The sequence below is a fragment of the Strongylocentrotus purpuratus genome, unplaced genomic scaffold (genome assembly GCF_000002235.5).
Source record: "Strongylocentrotus purpuratus isolate Spur 01 unplaced genomic scaffold, Spur_5.0 spur5_scaffold_17, whole genome shotgun sequence".
Lineage (NCBI taxonomy): Eukaryota > Metazoa > Echinodermata > Echinoidea > Camarodonta > Strongylocentrotidae > Strongylocentrotus > Strongylocentrotus purpuratus.
In genome coordinates, this window is record NW_022145602.1 from 2611864 (window position 1) to 2628861 (window position 16998).

The following is a 16998-nucleotide window of genomic DNA, read 5'->3' on the forward strand; positions in this document are numbered from 1 at the left end:
TTCAAGAGAGTTCTCTGTATTTGAAATTCATTTGAAAGGTAGATTGGTAGATGGTAAAATCTGACCGACCAGGTGATCTGAGAAAGATTAATACACTTCTTTAAAAGACTCTATGTTGTCTCTCAATACCAATTGACATTTTAAGTCGAACCCTAAGGGTTAGATTTGTTGTTAAACTTACCGTAACATACCATCCAGTTATTGAGAGTCAACTATTAAATGAAGAGAATCTGACAAAGACCTTTAGCTTATTGTATTTTTCCATTGAGTCTACTTAGGTTTTTACATGTATCAACAAACTTAAAGTAAATGAAACACCTAGATATGATGCAATTTTGAGAACGTCAGACCATATATTAACACTTAAAACCACAATTGAACAAACAAGGCTGGTGAAAAGAGTCATGTCTATTTTTTGCTTTGTTGATCTGCTGAAAAAGAGTGGTGAAGTGTAACGTCATCAAAAATAAGAGCGATATAACACTGAGTTTCTATAGGGAATATTTTTATTCAGATAGTCATATCTCAGCAAATACTTAACATATTCAAAATGTGTGATGCTCTTTTGGAAAATGAAGAAAACATTGAGAAATCAAAAAAATAGATTTGTATGATGTCACAGCTTCGGTACTATATTAGCCTTCGATAGTGTTTGGAGGAAAGGACTGTTTTATCTAATGTTGACCTGTGGAATTGGAGGCCAGTTTACGAAATTATTACTGACATGTATAACAACCTTAAACTGAGTGTAAAGGTGAATGAAAGGATAACCTAGTATTTTGAAACCAATTGTCGCGTAAAACAAGGCTGTACTTTAAGTCCCACCCTGTTTAAGCTATACCTAAATGACCTGCCACATGAGTTGGGAACTATTGATACTCATCCCGTGTAATTGAATGGAAAGTTTAGTGAAATGTTTAATGCATGCAGGTGACATTGTATTGATATCAAAGTCAAGAATTGAAATGCAAACATAATAGAAAGACTTTATGTGTACTGTAATAAATGGCTGTCGAATGTTAATATTGACAAAATGAACATGACTATTTGTAACAAGAACGGAAAGATGTTGAAAGATCAAAATTTCAAGGTGAATGGTTAAAAGATTGAAATTGTTAAACAGGCAACATATTTAGGTCTTGTATTTAATAATTATGGAACATTCAAGGACACGAGGGTTAATCTAGCAAATATATCAAAGACAGTTTTATTTAAATTATTCCAATAATTCGGGTACAAGTTCCCTAATATTAAAAAAGCAACACAATTATTAGAAATATAAACCAAAATTAAAGATTTTGGCAATGCCAGTTCTAAATTGATTTATGTAATGAGTGTGTACATGGCAAGAACACGATCAATTGAGAATATAATTATATACTATTTAAGCAGAGTATACAAACAGAATCATATGTATTAACTGTTAAAAACCGTACAATTACGAACAAATATCTGCAGACTGAGAATTAGTTCATCTAGGCGATAGAAACTGGAAGACATAGACGACTGGAAAAAATACCTTCACATTAAGTACTTGTAATGAATGTAACTTAGGAAGGGTTGGGGATGAATTTCATACCATAATGGATTGGACTGTATATAAGTCTGAAAAGGGAGTATTTCTCAATAAAATGGCTGAAATATCTGGACAATTTAAGGAATTCAAAATTCCTACTTTGCTCTTAATTATAAGAGTTATATCAATTTTTAACATTCGAAGGGATCTAATGATTCTAATGTTATCGTATTTTAAATTGAATTAACGCCTTTATGTCTTACATTTCCAAAACTTAATTACAGAGATGAAGTATGATGGTATCCAAACTTAACAATAATATGGTGTATTTATATGGCACATCATGTGATTATAAACCTCAGTGCCCCTACAAGTGCTATTAGAAATAACATTCTTAATACATTTTTTTGATTCGAGATCATGATATGATTTTCAATATTATTCTTCATCTACATCTGTAACTGATTTTGAATTATTCATTTGCTACTGTTTCATCTTACATAAACAACAATGATTGCCAATGCATTTACAAAACGTATGGACTTTAAACTATATACACCCTCTACATACCAATGTAAATCAATGCATTTACAAGTGCTATTAGCAATTACATTCTTAATAAATTTTTCGATTAAAAATCATGATATGATTTCAAAATTATTCTTCATCTACATCTGTAACTGATTTTGAATTATTTATTTGCTACTGTTTCATCTTACATAAAAAAAAACAATGATTGACAATGCATTTACAAACCGTATGGACAATATTGTCTGATTTAAACATTACATCATGTGCTTGAAGCCAAGGAACACTGAGTTCAGCACAAAGTAGAAACAAACAAACAAAACATTAAACAATATATTACCTTTACATACCAACGTAGCATTAACATAATAGTGCATTAAGGGGTGATGATACACAAGGGCTTCAGTCTGAACATGGCGTGATGTGCTTGAAGCCAAAAAACATTGAGTTCAGCACAAACTAGAAACAGACAAGCAAACACACATTCAAACAAACCAACCAAATAATGCAGTACTCTCAGGCAATCGTCGAACGTTTTTGACCTGGGCGGCGAACGACGAAGTATCCAATGAGTTATAGAACCACGACATCTACTATGACCACGCCCACTGCAATGCCTATAATAGCTCCAGTTAACAAGCCCCGCCCACCATTGGTAGTAGCTGGAATTCAAGAGAGATGAAGAAAGTGAAACATAATTAAAAGAATACTCTCAAGACCTGTCTTGAATAAAACTTTAATAATAATTTGAGTATGTACATTTTGCGTTTAAAATTAGAGTTTAGAGTCCGGTGACCGGTGGAGGCCCTTCGATGTTGTGTTCATGTATTTATATTTAACCAATATACCAAAATAAAACTCTTAATTGCTTGTATTGAATATCATTTATCGATCTAAATTCTTGAAAAAAGGTCAGTTTGTCATGTTCGACCGAAGTTTGGTGAACTTTTTTTATATCAGTGTAATTCGTACCCCATAATAAATGTATATAATAAATTAAATCCTTGATCGAAGGAATAATCACTATGAAGATGACGGACAAAGAAAGAGGACAAAATATACAGTTCCTCAGGTAGACAAAGGAACAGCCCTTCACTTCTATTATGTAAAAATGTGTTGAACAGGTGTCACATGCATATTCACCTATTTTACTCATTTTTACATAAAAGCAGTGAAGGGATGTTCCTTTGTGTACCTTAGGAACTGTATATTTTGACCTCTTTCTTTGTCCGTCATATTCATAGTGAATAATAGTCATATTGTAAAGCGCTATTTACTACGTTTCTGAGCCATTTAAATTGTTATTATCATTATTTCCCCTGTCATTGGATTCAATTCCAGATCCGCACATGACGGTGCACACGCTGCGCTCCCTGAGGAGTAGTTCGGCCATGCGCCACTTTACAAGCGCACACATGCCAATCCAACAACACTAACGCTCGCTTCCAACCGGGTACCAATTTAACACCTGGATGGAGAGTGGCATATGTAGACATGATGAAAACAGTCCATTTAAACTTCACCCCACTTTGGACCCGAAAGTGGGGTGCATTTTGGTGGTAAGCTCACCACAGAGCAAGAGAGAGTTAGAGTCCCTAATCTGCAGTATAAACAAACTTTGCCAGGACATCGCCAGCCCAACCTTGATAAGTACTGCTTGGAACTCCTCCATGATGTTCTAGTCTTATTCGCAGTCTCATATAGGTTCGGATTATGTCCTTTCTCATAGCTACCGGTATACATGGGAGATGCCAGTTTCATCTTCCTTGCTTCACTTTATAAGCATAGTTATATCAGGAACTTCCTGGTTATAATTATGTTCCTTTCAAGTTTCATCATAATTGTCTAGTTCGATATAGTACATGGACACAATTAAATAATATGATATTGTCTAAAATTGTCAAAAATATCTTAACATCGAAATGATTTCTGGTCATGTTTAACTATTTTGATTGAAACCTTTTTACTTGATCTAATACTTTTAAGAGGATGACATAGTCCCGGTGGGGTCACTCCCCTGCAAAGAGTGACACGTATGACCGTTACCACCAATGCATATAACCCCCTTTTGCGGTCAATTTCAAGGACATTTTGTGAAATTTAACCCCCTTTTTTACGTCAAAACAAGGACAAAATCGTACTTTGGAATACCCCTATTTATAAGATAGTAAGGACAGTTTCGCAAATTTACCCCTATTTTACCATATTTCAAGGACAAGACTCGGCTCCGAGAATTTTTCTTCCCCGTTTTCTCTTTTCCCTTCCCGGTTTTCTCTTTTCCCTCTTCCTGACCCCTATTTATCAATTTCGGGGACACATGTGCCCCCCTATTTTCTTAATTTCGAGGAATATTTTGTCCGCGGACATTGCTTGAAATTGACCCCTTTTTCCGCGATTTTGGTAACGGTCATGCGGTCCGGAAAGACAAACATTATCATCCATACTAAAATTATGTCGTAGTTTATAACAATAATTACTCATGAACCTCACACTACAAGGACAGCATTCATCCAGATTCTGAGATTGCTCATTCTCACGAAGCTTGGTGTACGCGAAGATATCGGGAAAGAAAGCGGTCTGTAATACCAGACACGCAAGTGGGGGTATTTCGGTCCCCGTTCACCGAAAAGTGAGATTCTCCATTTGAAAGTCGGGTAAGGTTGACAAATATAGCCTCTGTTAAAGGCGTTACTCCGCCACCAAATTTATTCGCATAGACGAAATAAACTCGAACGCGTTTAGAAAAATGGTGTAGGCGTAGGCCTATAAGGAAAGGCCGGGAAAACATACATTTTGTTGGTTTGACCGTTAAATATTTTTGAGGTATGAAAGCAAGAATAGAATGTTGTAAATATTGTTTTCGTTACATTTATTCCGTGCGTAATCTCAAGGTCTACTCAACTTTCTTTGCCTATTTCTTGCCCCCCCCCCCAAACGGCAGATCAAGGATTTGAAAATAGGGAGTGGCCGGGGCTCAGACGTCAAATTTGAAATAGGGGGGGGGGGGTGGTTGTTTAGGCAGACGGCATATTTCTTGGAATTCGTTATAAAGACGGTATTTAAAAAAATGATGATTCTGGCAAGATAAGAATTGAATTTCATCAAACTTTTATTCGATTTAATATGATCTGTATACGTATAGGATACAATATTTATTTCCCCGCAACACATCAAGCCGTGATGATTGAATGTCCATTGCATGTAACACGAAAGAAACAGAAACTCTCAAATCTACAATCCTTTAGAAAGATAATAATTAGCCGAGTAATTAGGGCATTACAAGACATCGAAGGACTTAATCTATTTTACAATAGTTGATGCAACCATAATGGAACATTATGCTTCTCGATACTGAGGATATGAAATTTCAGCACAAGTGTATTTGGTTTAAAATTTTTATAGCAGTTCGTTAAAGAAACATTTCGATGCTTACTTGTATAATAAATCTCTATGACAAGCTCATTTTTATCACGACAGTTAAACCTTTTCGCTTTCTGATACTAAAGATTGTTGAAGAATTGACTGCTCGGATGATTTTTTACCTTTCTCCAAAACCTCTTGGTTTTTTGCTCATGATTATAGCGCATTATTCTTTTTGTCACTGTATGTATTAATAAGCAAATACATATCTGCACAACGAACGTCTTTATTATTATGATGTCCTCGTTTCGTTGTATGTTATAAATTTAATATCATGACGAGAAGTGCGTCAAAAATATCTTAACATCGAAATGATTTCTGGTCATGTTTAACTATTTTAATTGAAGCCTTTTTACTTGATCTAATACTTTTATGAGGATGACATAGTCCGCAATAAACTTGACAAACATTATCATCCATACTATATGTCGTAGTTTATAACAATAATTACTCATGAACCTCACACTACAAGGACAACATTCATCCAGATTCTGAGATTGCTCATTCTCACGAAGCTTGGTGTACGCGAAGATATCGGGAAAGAAAGCGGTCTGTAATACCAGACACGCAAGTGGGGTATTTCGGTCCCCGTTCACCGAAAAGTGAGATTCTCCATTTGAAAGTCGGGTAAGGTCGACAAATATAGCCTCTGTTAAAGGCGTTACTCCACCACCCAATTCGGAACAGCTTGCCACATGCAGTATCGTGAATGCGCCCGGCACTCTGAGCGGCCGTTTTTCAGTGTATTTTCTTTTAGTGTTCTTAAAAATTTGCCGTGTCGTTTGATCAAAGAGGTACTGCATGGGCAAGCTTGCCTATTAATGATTTGGTTCAATACATAAGCCATCTAACCTTTATGTTTTAAGGTAATGATTATATTTATGCAGAAAAACTAAAATACTTGTGACAGTGCGATTATTTCAAGTCGCCCTTTTTAGGTTATTATGCAGCAACATGACCAATCAAAGTTTGGTCCAGTTAACGCTTGTTGGTTGGTGGTTTTTTTAAAGTTTATTTGTCCAATTAACTTCTTTATCTTCTCAATGTTTCCTTTCCATCTTTCCTCATGTTTTTCACTATTATCACCTTTGTTCTATAATACCTTTCGGCTGATATTATTCTTTATTTTTCTCCTTCTTTCAACATCTCTTTTCTAATTTTCATTATATATTTCTTTATTTTCTCCTAATTTTATCTTCTTTAGCCATCTTTCCTTATGCCCTTCTTTATTTTCTCCGTCTTTCTAATTTTCATCTTTCCTTATGTATTCCTCTATTTTCACCTTGTTTTATTTCATCTTTTCTCATGTATTTCTTTATGTCTAACCTTCATTATCTTCTGTTTCCATCTTTCCCTGTGTATTTCTTTTTAAACCTTCTTTTATCTTCCCTTTCCATCTTTCCTTATGTTATTCTTTATTTTCTCCTAATTTTATCTTTTTCATCTTTCCCTATGTATTCCTCTATTGTCACCTTGTTTTATTCTCTCTATCTTTTCTCATGTATTTCTTTTTTTTTCTAACCTTCTTTATCTTCTGTTTCCATCTTTCCTTATGTATTTCTTTTTACACTTTTTATCTTCCTTTTCCATCTTTCCTTATGCTATTCTTTATTTTCTCTTCCTTCTTTCCCTCCATTTCCATCTTTCCTTATTATCACCCGTCTTTCCCTATTTTATCCTCCCTTTATATTTTCCTTCTGCATTTTTCCATTGCCAAGCACATCAATGTTCTCTTCTATACGTAAAAGAAACTTAAATAGCTAGTACTTGCTAAAAAAAACAATATGAAGTGAGACTTTAGACACACTGAATCCAGGCCTATTATAAATATAGGTGTAGGGTCTGCGATAAGAAGACTATGAATCTGGACTGGATATCAGATACCAGCTGGTAATCCCTTTATCAGTAACTAGGCTATGATTGACCACTGTCTCTCTCCCCATGGACCCTACTGGTAATCCCTTTATCAGTGGTCAGTGCTCCTATCAGATTATGGTAGCTCCAGGAAAAGTGGTGAACTGGTGAGCAGAGCTCAAATGAGATGTTTTCCTAATGTTAATGTCTCGCAAAAGGAAAAATATTTCCAGCCGGGACTTGTATCGCGAACCATGAACCATGTGATATTGGTCGAATAGTTTTTGAGCGTCGAGTAACACCTGGCTAGAATGCTCCCCAGGGAGTGGAGATTGCGCACACAGTGTGTGTGGGTAAGCACTGAATCCAATGACCGGGGTTATAGTATATCTTTAAAGTGCTTAGAGACATTGTATTAAGCGCTATATACGCGAAATATTAGTATTGTTATCATTATATACAGTCCGGGGCGTAACCACTAGACCATTTGACCACTGCACCACACATCGATATGACTATAACTATTTTAAAGATGGACTAGCCTACCGGAATTAGGAGTAGCCGAGAACGATGATACGGACATGGAGTCCCCATCGGAGGAGAGAACGAGACCTTCACCGGTAGACAGCTCAGCCACGTCTTCAGCGAGAGAATCAGCCACATCTTGGGTGGTAGCAAAGACTTGAATCTCTAATTCAGCGACAATGCTGCCAGGATTGAACGAATTGGCTACACAGTCCAGTCTACGAAGATCTGATCCTAGCTCCCGCTCGAGATGATTCGTGGCCTGTCAAGAAAACGATATCGACACAGTCTCTTGTTTAAATGGGTTTTATGGACCTCGTTCACTTTATGTGTGATACGAAACATATTGAGAGAGAAAAGGGTGATAGAAAATTAGAGGGAGGCATAGAAACTTTACTTTAATAGACTGAGCTTTTCATCTATTACAAATAAGAAAAGATTCTGCAATCTCCGAATGAAGGTACATTATTGCGGAATTAGGAAGTGCATAGCAATATAAAAACTTCGGGTTTTTTCGGCCATCTTTTCAGATACAAATCTCGTGAAATTTCGATAGTATATCAGGAACTCATTTTCAGAAGTATGAACCATTTGTATTGAACCCTTTAATTTTTTTCGGAATCGTGAATCCTCTCTCAATATGTACGAACCTTCAGAAAAAACGAACCTTCAGAATAATGGACTTCGGAAAAATGACATGTAACAATGTTTACGTACCACTCCGCAGTAGATTGTTTCAAGTTTCTTGAAAGCAGGGGAGGCCATGTTGGTCAGGTCAGTTGTGTACATCAGTTCTTCGCCATTAAGGGTTTCACCGGTTATGGTCAGTGTCAGAGTACTCCCAGATAACACTGTATACAATAACGGTGAAGACAAAATAATACAATCATAAGGAAATCCACTTTTATGCTGAGTTCTTATGCACTGGCAGGCTTACCTGCACACCATGTAATATGCACATTCTCACCCGAGTGCACCCCTTGGCCATGCCTCATTATGGATTCTTAGATTTGCACGTTGACAAAGTGGACTGCTGCGTGTGACGTTCTTTTAAAGGACGTCACATGTGACTGACAGTACCTTAAAAGGATGTTACACGTAGCAGTCCACGCACATCTAGAAGTCCCTATTAAATAGACGCCCCAAAGATGCTGAGTAAACCACAATGACTTTCGCATCATACCGGGTACCTATTTAATGCCCGGTTGAGAGTGGCAGACAATTGGATTAATGGCTTGCCAGAGAACGTTAGTCGTATTAATCCTAGGCTAGGATTCGAACCCTCGACCTTTTGATTGAGATTCAACCACTATAGGCCTACTAATACACCATGACACCTTTGCTAGTCTAGGCATCTCCCATTCTTGGGCAGGTGTGGCCACCCTAGGTACGAAATCGTTTAAACTCACCGGTAAATGCCGTCTCCAGTGCATTGCAGATATCTTTAACTCCATTGTAACCGGTGTATCGAGAGATCAGGTAGCTCGTGACTTCAAACCCAGGAACATCGATCCCGAAGAGAGGTTCGATGATGTCATCAATTGCGTCATTCCCAATCATCATACATCTCTCTACGTCGGTGAAGATATCGAGGAAACTCTCAAGAGCATCCCTCCCTAAGGCCTTCCGGTCTGCCCCTATGTGTACACACGAAATAGAATACAAAATATGTTAAAGAATGGAACAATCGGACAACTAATATAGAGAGATACCAAACGAAATTCCATGCGACGCAAATGCAACAATATGTCTTTGACTCTACAAGATGAATATGTAAAAACTTATATGCAGTATTTCAGAATTATTTTAAGAATTATGTTATATAATAATATGAAAGACATATTGTTAGTCCTATGTGAAGCATACATTTTGTAAATCCTAAGGCAAAAGTTACGGCTTTATATTTGACAAGCTTCGGGACAGACAAAAACACCCCCATACTGAGTGTAAGCTTCCTGTCGGAAGGGGCTGGTCCGATATCATCAATATGCTATTGGGGTGATAGTGTAAAGTCCGTATTGATCCTAAATGCCTTACGTCCATATGATAGAGCCTGTTGAATGGCCTCGCAGATAGCATCCCTGCTGTCATGTCCAAGCATTTGAGATCCTATATCTGCCAAATCGTAGATGATTGGATAGTGGGGCGATGTCTTGGAGATCCCGACACTTGAAAGGAACTGTTCCCAATCTTCACAAAAGTAGGGGGCTGCTTGAGGAAGCACTGCGCTGGTCAGCTCAGTGAGAAACCTGGTGGCCACTTCGGGTAATGATGGTTCTAGAAACTGCTTGATATTGGGACATACGGTGGATTGGTCGGAGATGTTCAAGCCGTAGAGGTCTTTGGTAGTATTACTTAGGATTCCGATGAAATCAAACATATCTTCCTCCGCCATATCTGCTTGCCTCCGCTTCCTGTAGCCGTCGTCCGTGGATATCAAATCAGTAAAAACAGCTGTTAAATCAGTACAGGAACTCTCTGCGTCGAAGACTGCCAGGTCGTTGGCTGCTACAAGTACCTCTCTGCAGACTGGCTCATAAAAAGCAGAGAACGTGCGGAAATCGGGTATCATGGACTCAAGATCTGGCAGGAACTCAGTGCATCCAAAGGCTAGAGAATCAATGGTACGTTCCTGGATCCATACTCCTCCTGCGGCGTTGATAAAGAACTCGACAGTCAGATTAGTGTCTGGGATGAACCGGAATGGAACTGGGTCTGGTAGATCCACCACAGCTGGGGTTTGAAAGGAGGAGAAACAATAAATATAACAAAAACGATCGCTCGGATTTTCAAGAAATCAGCTCAATGGCAAGTTCTAGACCCTATTGTTTATCCCTTAGGGCTTTTTATTCGGATATGGGGCTTTGTTGTTGTTAACGTTGTTTTTTTGTTTTTTGTTTTTGTTTTTGTTTTTGTTTTTGTTTTTGTTTGTTTGTTTGTTTGTTTGTTGTTGTTTTTTTTTTTTGGGGGGGGGGGGGGTTACGTGTATATGAAGGGCAACTGAGCTATGTGTCATAACATATAGACATGTGAAACGTATTGCACCTTATGTAAACATAATCTTTTTTTTTAAGCCAAAGTTTTGCCGCGCCTTGTCTGGACGAGCCGTTAGAAACATGTTTGGTTTGCGTAATTAGTCACTATAATTGGCGCATTTCAATGTGAGCCTACATTTGTTTTTCGAAAATATTTGTAATCGTGATAATACTTAACTTAAACTGTACCACATTCACAGGCTATAGATCATTGGCAAAGATTACAATAATAATTATCACATGAAAATAAATCTAACTCAATATATCGGTTTACTAACATATTCAAATTTATGGATGTTTCTATCCTAGGGGACATATAATAGTGACGAATTGTTTATTAACCTTTTATCTATGAATGAACTACAATACTTGGAATCCAGTCAGGATACGTTAGATGCTGCTTTGTATGGCAAGCCTCGGGCAAGCTGTCAAGTTGTCAAGAACAACATTTGTTTAAAAAGTATTCATTCGATTTGAATATGTTAGTAAACCGGTCTATTAATTTAGGAAGAGGCAGATCTACGATTTAGGGTGCGTTTAAGCTCAATCTTGAAGGCAGAATGAGCGATTTGAAACGCTCATCGTAAACGCTCATCGTTATCGCAGTTCCACGGTGTACTGTTTATGCTCACTGCTCTGGCTCCTCCAGGCAATTCTCGCTGGGTGGCCTTGCAGCTGGATTCGCAAACCTGCACTGCGCATGCTACGTAGACCCACTAGAGGTCCTTAAGACAGACATAGAGAGGGCTAAAAAATGATGACAGCCATCCATTTTCACAGTTTTCATGCTTGCTGGGCTACGCCCCACTAAAAAAGGTAATACGGTCACGTGGTTTGATGACACATTTGACATCATTGCGGGCATGTCCGATTTGATAACTTCATAATTTCATAATTAGGAATGACGAAATTGCCAGAAACGTACTGGGATTATCAAGTGCATATTATGTTTCGGATAAATGTCTTGTTTTCAATTAACATCATAGTTAGCTTTTTAAAGACATTTTCACCGGAAAGACGCCTGTAGTGACGTCAAATGCGTCATTACTGAAACTGGGTTGTTTTTCTGCGCGTTTTGAGTCGTCATTTTTTTTAATGGATTCCAGAATTATTGATGATTTCTAAGGAAAATCATTGTCATATTCGGAATCTCCGTCAAAATTTATTCTACATGTCTTTTTCTCTCCATTTTTTAGCACATTTTGGTTAGAGTGACCCTTTAACTCTGCATGTGTAGCCCTTTCTTTTTCTTTGAATGATACGATAAATGCACTCTCCTGATAAATAAGTGAATAAATACATAATCATGATGGTAAGCTCACTTGTGAAAGCATTCTCTACGAAGATGCAGAGCGAATCAAGGGGGTTCGGTCTTTGGAATCCCGTGTACTGGTAAAGCTGTTCATCGGTAATCATTATTTCGTCGCCGATGTTGATGACTGGTTCGATGACGTCATAGACTATTCCATTGGCCAGCATTGAACACCTGGCGGAGTTTGTCGGGATTTCTAAAAGGCTGAGAATTAAATCCGTTGAGAATGACCGTCTCGCTTCACCATTGTCACCTGTATTGTGACGAAATAAATAAAAAAAAAATAAATATACAAACAAACTAAACAATAATTTGGGTGTGGTTAAATATGACCTTAGAAGATTTTAATCGTTGCAAAGGACATTTAAAACTCATCAGGAAATAAGATCAATAATTTTTGGAGTAATCTTAACAGCACAAACACACGTTATGCTAGCTTCTCTTGTATATTGCATAATTGTGATCAAACTAATAAAGCGAAGGTTGGATTTCTGATATTGACCATATAAAATACTTTGTAATCCTCATCGTTATTTGGATAGCAGTTTGGCAGTTTATCAAGTAGAAATCCCTCCTGAAATGGACTGATGTTTATCTTCTCATATACATTCACTATTATGACACGAGTTAAAAAGTTAGGCCCCAAATTCTAATGCCACAGGTTGGGTGTAAAGAGTACCCATGAGATGCGGGGGTAGAAATTCTATGCCATTTTTCTTTCATTTTCATTATTCCAAAAAACGTGTCAGTAAATCAACTCTTCCTTCTAAAGCAATATAATATCATGACTAGTACCCAAATTTATCATTAAATGAAACTCTTACCTTGGACGGAGAGTGTTTGAGTGATAGCTTGACAGATTTCCTCCCTGTTGTCGTACCCCATAGCTTGAGATCCTATACGAGCAAAATCCTGGATCAAAGGATACTCTGGAGAGGCAGAGTTTATCCCGAAGTCCTGGAGGAAACCATCCCAGTCTTGGCACAGTGGAGCTGCCCGGGGAAGCAACGCACTCAGCAACTCAGCCGCGAACTGAGAGGTCAAATCTTGAAGAGATGGCCTCAAGAAATTCTCCTTGACGTTGGTGCAGATGGTGTTGATTGTAGATGGGTCATTGATGATCATGTTGATGTCGATTCCATAGAGGTCTCTGGTGATGTTGGTCAGGATTTCAATGATATCCAGGGGATTATCCATGGATTCAGGGTATTCCGTGGTTGGTCCTGCTTGTCTGCGATATCTTCCATCACTGCCCTGGGACGTCAAGTTGGTGATCATTATCATAGGGATTATGTCATCATCACACCACCCCGTTGCGTCAAAGGCATCTAGATCATCAGAAGCTTCGATGACGTCATCACAGACCGGACCCCAATACAGACTTCTCTGGTCTACCTCTGGTATTACCGAACCTATATAAGGTAGGACCTCTCTGCAAGCATAGGCCATGGAATCAATGACACGATCCTGCTGCCAGATGCCGCCAGCAGCGTTGATCAGATATGGGATTGTAAGCCCAGGAACGATCTCTCCTGGGTTGACGAATGGCTCATCTTCCATTTCTGGTGGCGTAGTATTCTGACCCGATACTATGGCAACCAGCAAAGTGGTCGCAAGGACGGTTAGAAACGCCTTCATGGTAGACAAGCTCTTTGATCTAACGCTGTGATGTTCTCTGACGAAAATTTACTCCTTAGTATCTGTATATAACAAAAAATGGCACGGAGGACAGAAAAGTGATTAGTAACTTTATACAATTCTTGTACGGAAATGAACTCCTTAGTTTATGCATTAAAATAAATAGTGAAGAGGACATAAAAGTGATTCTTGTACGAAAATAAAATCCTTAGTTTCTGTAGAAAAAGGGCGTAGAGGACAGAAAAGTAATTATTAACTTCGTATACAAAAATGAACTTATTAATGTTTGTATTAGAATAAATACCCAATAAACAGAACACTTAAAAGTAACCTCTTTTGGGAGTGTATTTTAAGTGATTTTAAAGTATAGTGCCTTTTGAACTAGATTTAAACGTTATCGACACGTGCCTTCATTTAAACAAAAAAGGTACTCCTGTTCACGTTTTCATCTAACTTAAAAACCACCAGTTTATCACGCGACTGGAGTAACGTGATTCCAATTACCTCTGTAAATCAAGTGTTTATGACCAAATAACCACTTGACCAAGCAACGAGTTTTTTGTCAGTTAACCGATGGTGGCGATAAAAACGTAATTATTTGGTCTTGTAAGCACCTTTATTGATTGGTTTCACAGGTTATCCAAAGTTGATGGTAATAATCACGTTACTTACACCGGCTAATCGTCTTATTGTTCTGTCCGTGAATCTCTGGTTATATTCAACTAGTAATTATGAGATGTCTTACACACCTCTTTAAAAGGTTTCAAAGTTACCATAAATTTCTTGGTTATGATCACGTGGCTCAAGCTGATTACTAATCTAAGCTGTGAAAACGTGATATGTAAGTGTGAAAATTAGTAATTATTAAGTGTTTTAAAACACCTTTTTAAATGGTAGTCAAAGTTGCCATAAGTTCCGCGGTGATGATCTCGTGACTCAAACGGATTATTGATCTAAGCTGGTCATACGTGACTTATAGGTGTGAAAAATTAGTCATTATTAGGTGTCTTAAAACACCTATTTAAATGGTTTCAAAGTTACCATAACTTTCTTGGTGATGATCACGTAGTTAAAACTGATTACTAATCTAAGCTGTGAATCCGTGATATTTAGGTGTGAAAAATTAGTAATTATTAGGTGTCTTAAAACACCTATTTAAATGGTAGTCAAAGTTGCCAGCAGTTCCGCGGTGATGATCGCGTGACTCAAACGGATTATTAATATAAGCTGGGTATTCCGTGTTTTCCATGTGTGAAAATGAGTTATTCTTGGGTGTCTTGATGTTTTCACAGTTACCATTTAAGTTCCGTGGTGATATTCCCGTGACTCAAACGGATTATTAATCTAAGCTGGGCATACGTGACTTTTATGTGTGAAAAATTAGTCATGATTAGGTGTCTTAAAACACCTATTTAAATGGTAGTCAAAGTTGTCAGCAGTTCCGCGGTGATGATCGCGTGACTCAAACGGATTATTAATATAAGCTGGGTATTCCGTGTTTTCCATGTGTGAAAATGAGTTATTCTTGGGTGTCTTGATGTTTTCACAGTTACCATTTAAGTTCCGTGGTGATAATCCCGTGACTGTTGGCATATTTCTATGTTCACCAGTTGATAACTGACTGTTGGCATATTTTCATTGCACCAGTTGATAACTGGAGTGTGCATATTTCCAGTTGCACCAGTTGATGACTGAGCGTTGGCATATTTCGAGTTGACCCAGCTGACACCAATTCATTTGCATATTGAATATGGGGTGCGTGCAGATCTATGCTTTTTAAACAATTTATCTGAATTTACAGCATATTTCTTAATTACTGATGATTTAGTTATTTGCAATTCATTTTGAAAATACTACAAATATAAATTACCAGTTATTAGGACATTTCGCTACTTCGTATAAATTACATTTAGTTAAACATGAATAAGGGAAACATTAACTGTGAACTAAAATAATTTCAATAAAGTAGAAGTATACGAAATTTATTCGAATAATTCAATTATGTAAGTCTACTTATTACCAATGCCCTTGCATTGGAAATACAGACGTACCAGTATTGAAGTATTGTTGCTGTTCAACTGGTTGGAAGTTTTACCAAATGGTTCTAATGGCTCAGCTAGACCAGTTGAATTATAACTGGCCTGGATCAACTGGATCATTTAGCCCATTTCAATTGCCAGGGTTACCAGTTGGCATTAAATGGTTCATCAACTGGACCAGTTGCAACTAGCTTTCTCTTCTGGGATGTTTGCACCCACCCCCCCCCCCCCCCCCACCCAACCCCCTCTAATCCCAAACTGCTTCCGGCGCGCCTGGAGGTAATTATGGAAGATCCAAGACACGATGTTCAGAAACGGGATGAGAACGTCATTATATTGGTTCATTTATTGTGTAACATTTGCGTAATTATTGGGTTGAACGCGGGTTACAGTAACATCCTTCCTCTTCGACGTAAATTCCACGTGAATGAAGAACATGATTCATCTCAAGTCAGCCTCGTAATATTCACGTGAATTTCACGCAGATATTTTGACTAAAACTATCACTAACGCTTCACGTGTTTCTGTGACGCGATAATTTCGTGTATGAAGATGTAATTTCATAACCAAACAAACACGGGAGTATTAGGTTTACAAACCATGGTCTCCAAGGTAGGGATAATCACGTTATTATAATGGGGATATTGCAGTGACAATTGCGTGATTTAGTGTACGTGTGTTTTAGGTTACCTAATGCAATAAACGTATTAACACATTTACGTAAATGTCCGGTGTTTGAAGAACGTAACTCTCCTCAAGACGATACCTTGATATTGATGTGATTTTCACGTGATTTTGTTTATTGGGTAGCGTACAGGACATAAAAGTGATTCATAACTTCATAAAATTCTTGTACGAAAACGGAATTCTTAATTTCTGTAAAAAAAAGAAAAAAAAAGCGCATAGATGACAGAAAAGTGGTTAGTAACTTCAAAACATTCTTGTACTTATTTGTCATTTACTGTCACTCTCCACACGAGAAAGCTCTCTCAGTAATAGAAGAGGACTCTTCTCTCTCTCTCTCTCTCTCTCTCTCTTCCCTTCTCTCTCTCTCTCTTCCCCCCTCTCTCTCTCTCTCTCTCTCTCTCGCTTCCCTTCTCTCCCTCTCTCTTCCTCTCTCTCTCTCCCTCT

At 37.7% G+C, this 16998-nt stretch overlaps 1 protein-coding gene and 1 long non-coding RNA gene across 2 annotated transcripts; both read right to left on the reverse strand.

Moving 5' to 3' along the window:
- Positions 1 to 1184: 1184 nt before the first annotated feature.
- Positions 1185 to 14110, reverse strand: LOC100892869. Its single transcript, XM_030988450.1, has 7 exons — positions 13015 to 14110; positions 12201 to 12443; positions 9881 to 10576; positions 9253 to 9480; positions 8561 to 8694; positions 7865 to 8105; positions 1185 to 2706 (listed from the first exon to the last, which is right to left on the reverse strand). The coding sequence occupies exons 1-7, from the start codon at positions 13826 to 13828 to the stop codon at positions 2618 to 2620; spliced, it is 2445 nt and encodes an 814-aa protein (XP_030844310.1). The 5' UTR covers positions 13829 to 14110; the 3' UTR covers positions 1185 to 2617.
- LOC115925143 lies at positions 6699 to 6994 on the reverse strand. Its single transcript, XR_004064561.1, has 2 exons — positions 6937 to 6994; positions 6699 to 6746 (listed from the first exon to the last, which is right to left on the reverse strand). It is a non-coding gene; the product is annotated as an uncharacterized LOC115925143 (long non-coding RNA).
- Positions 14111 to 16998: the final 2888 nt, after the last annotated feature.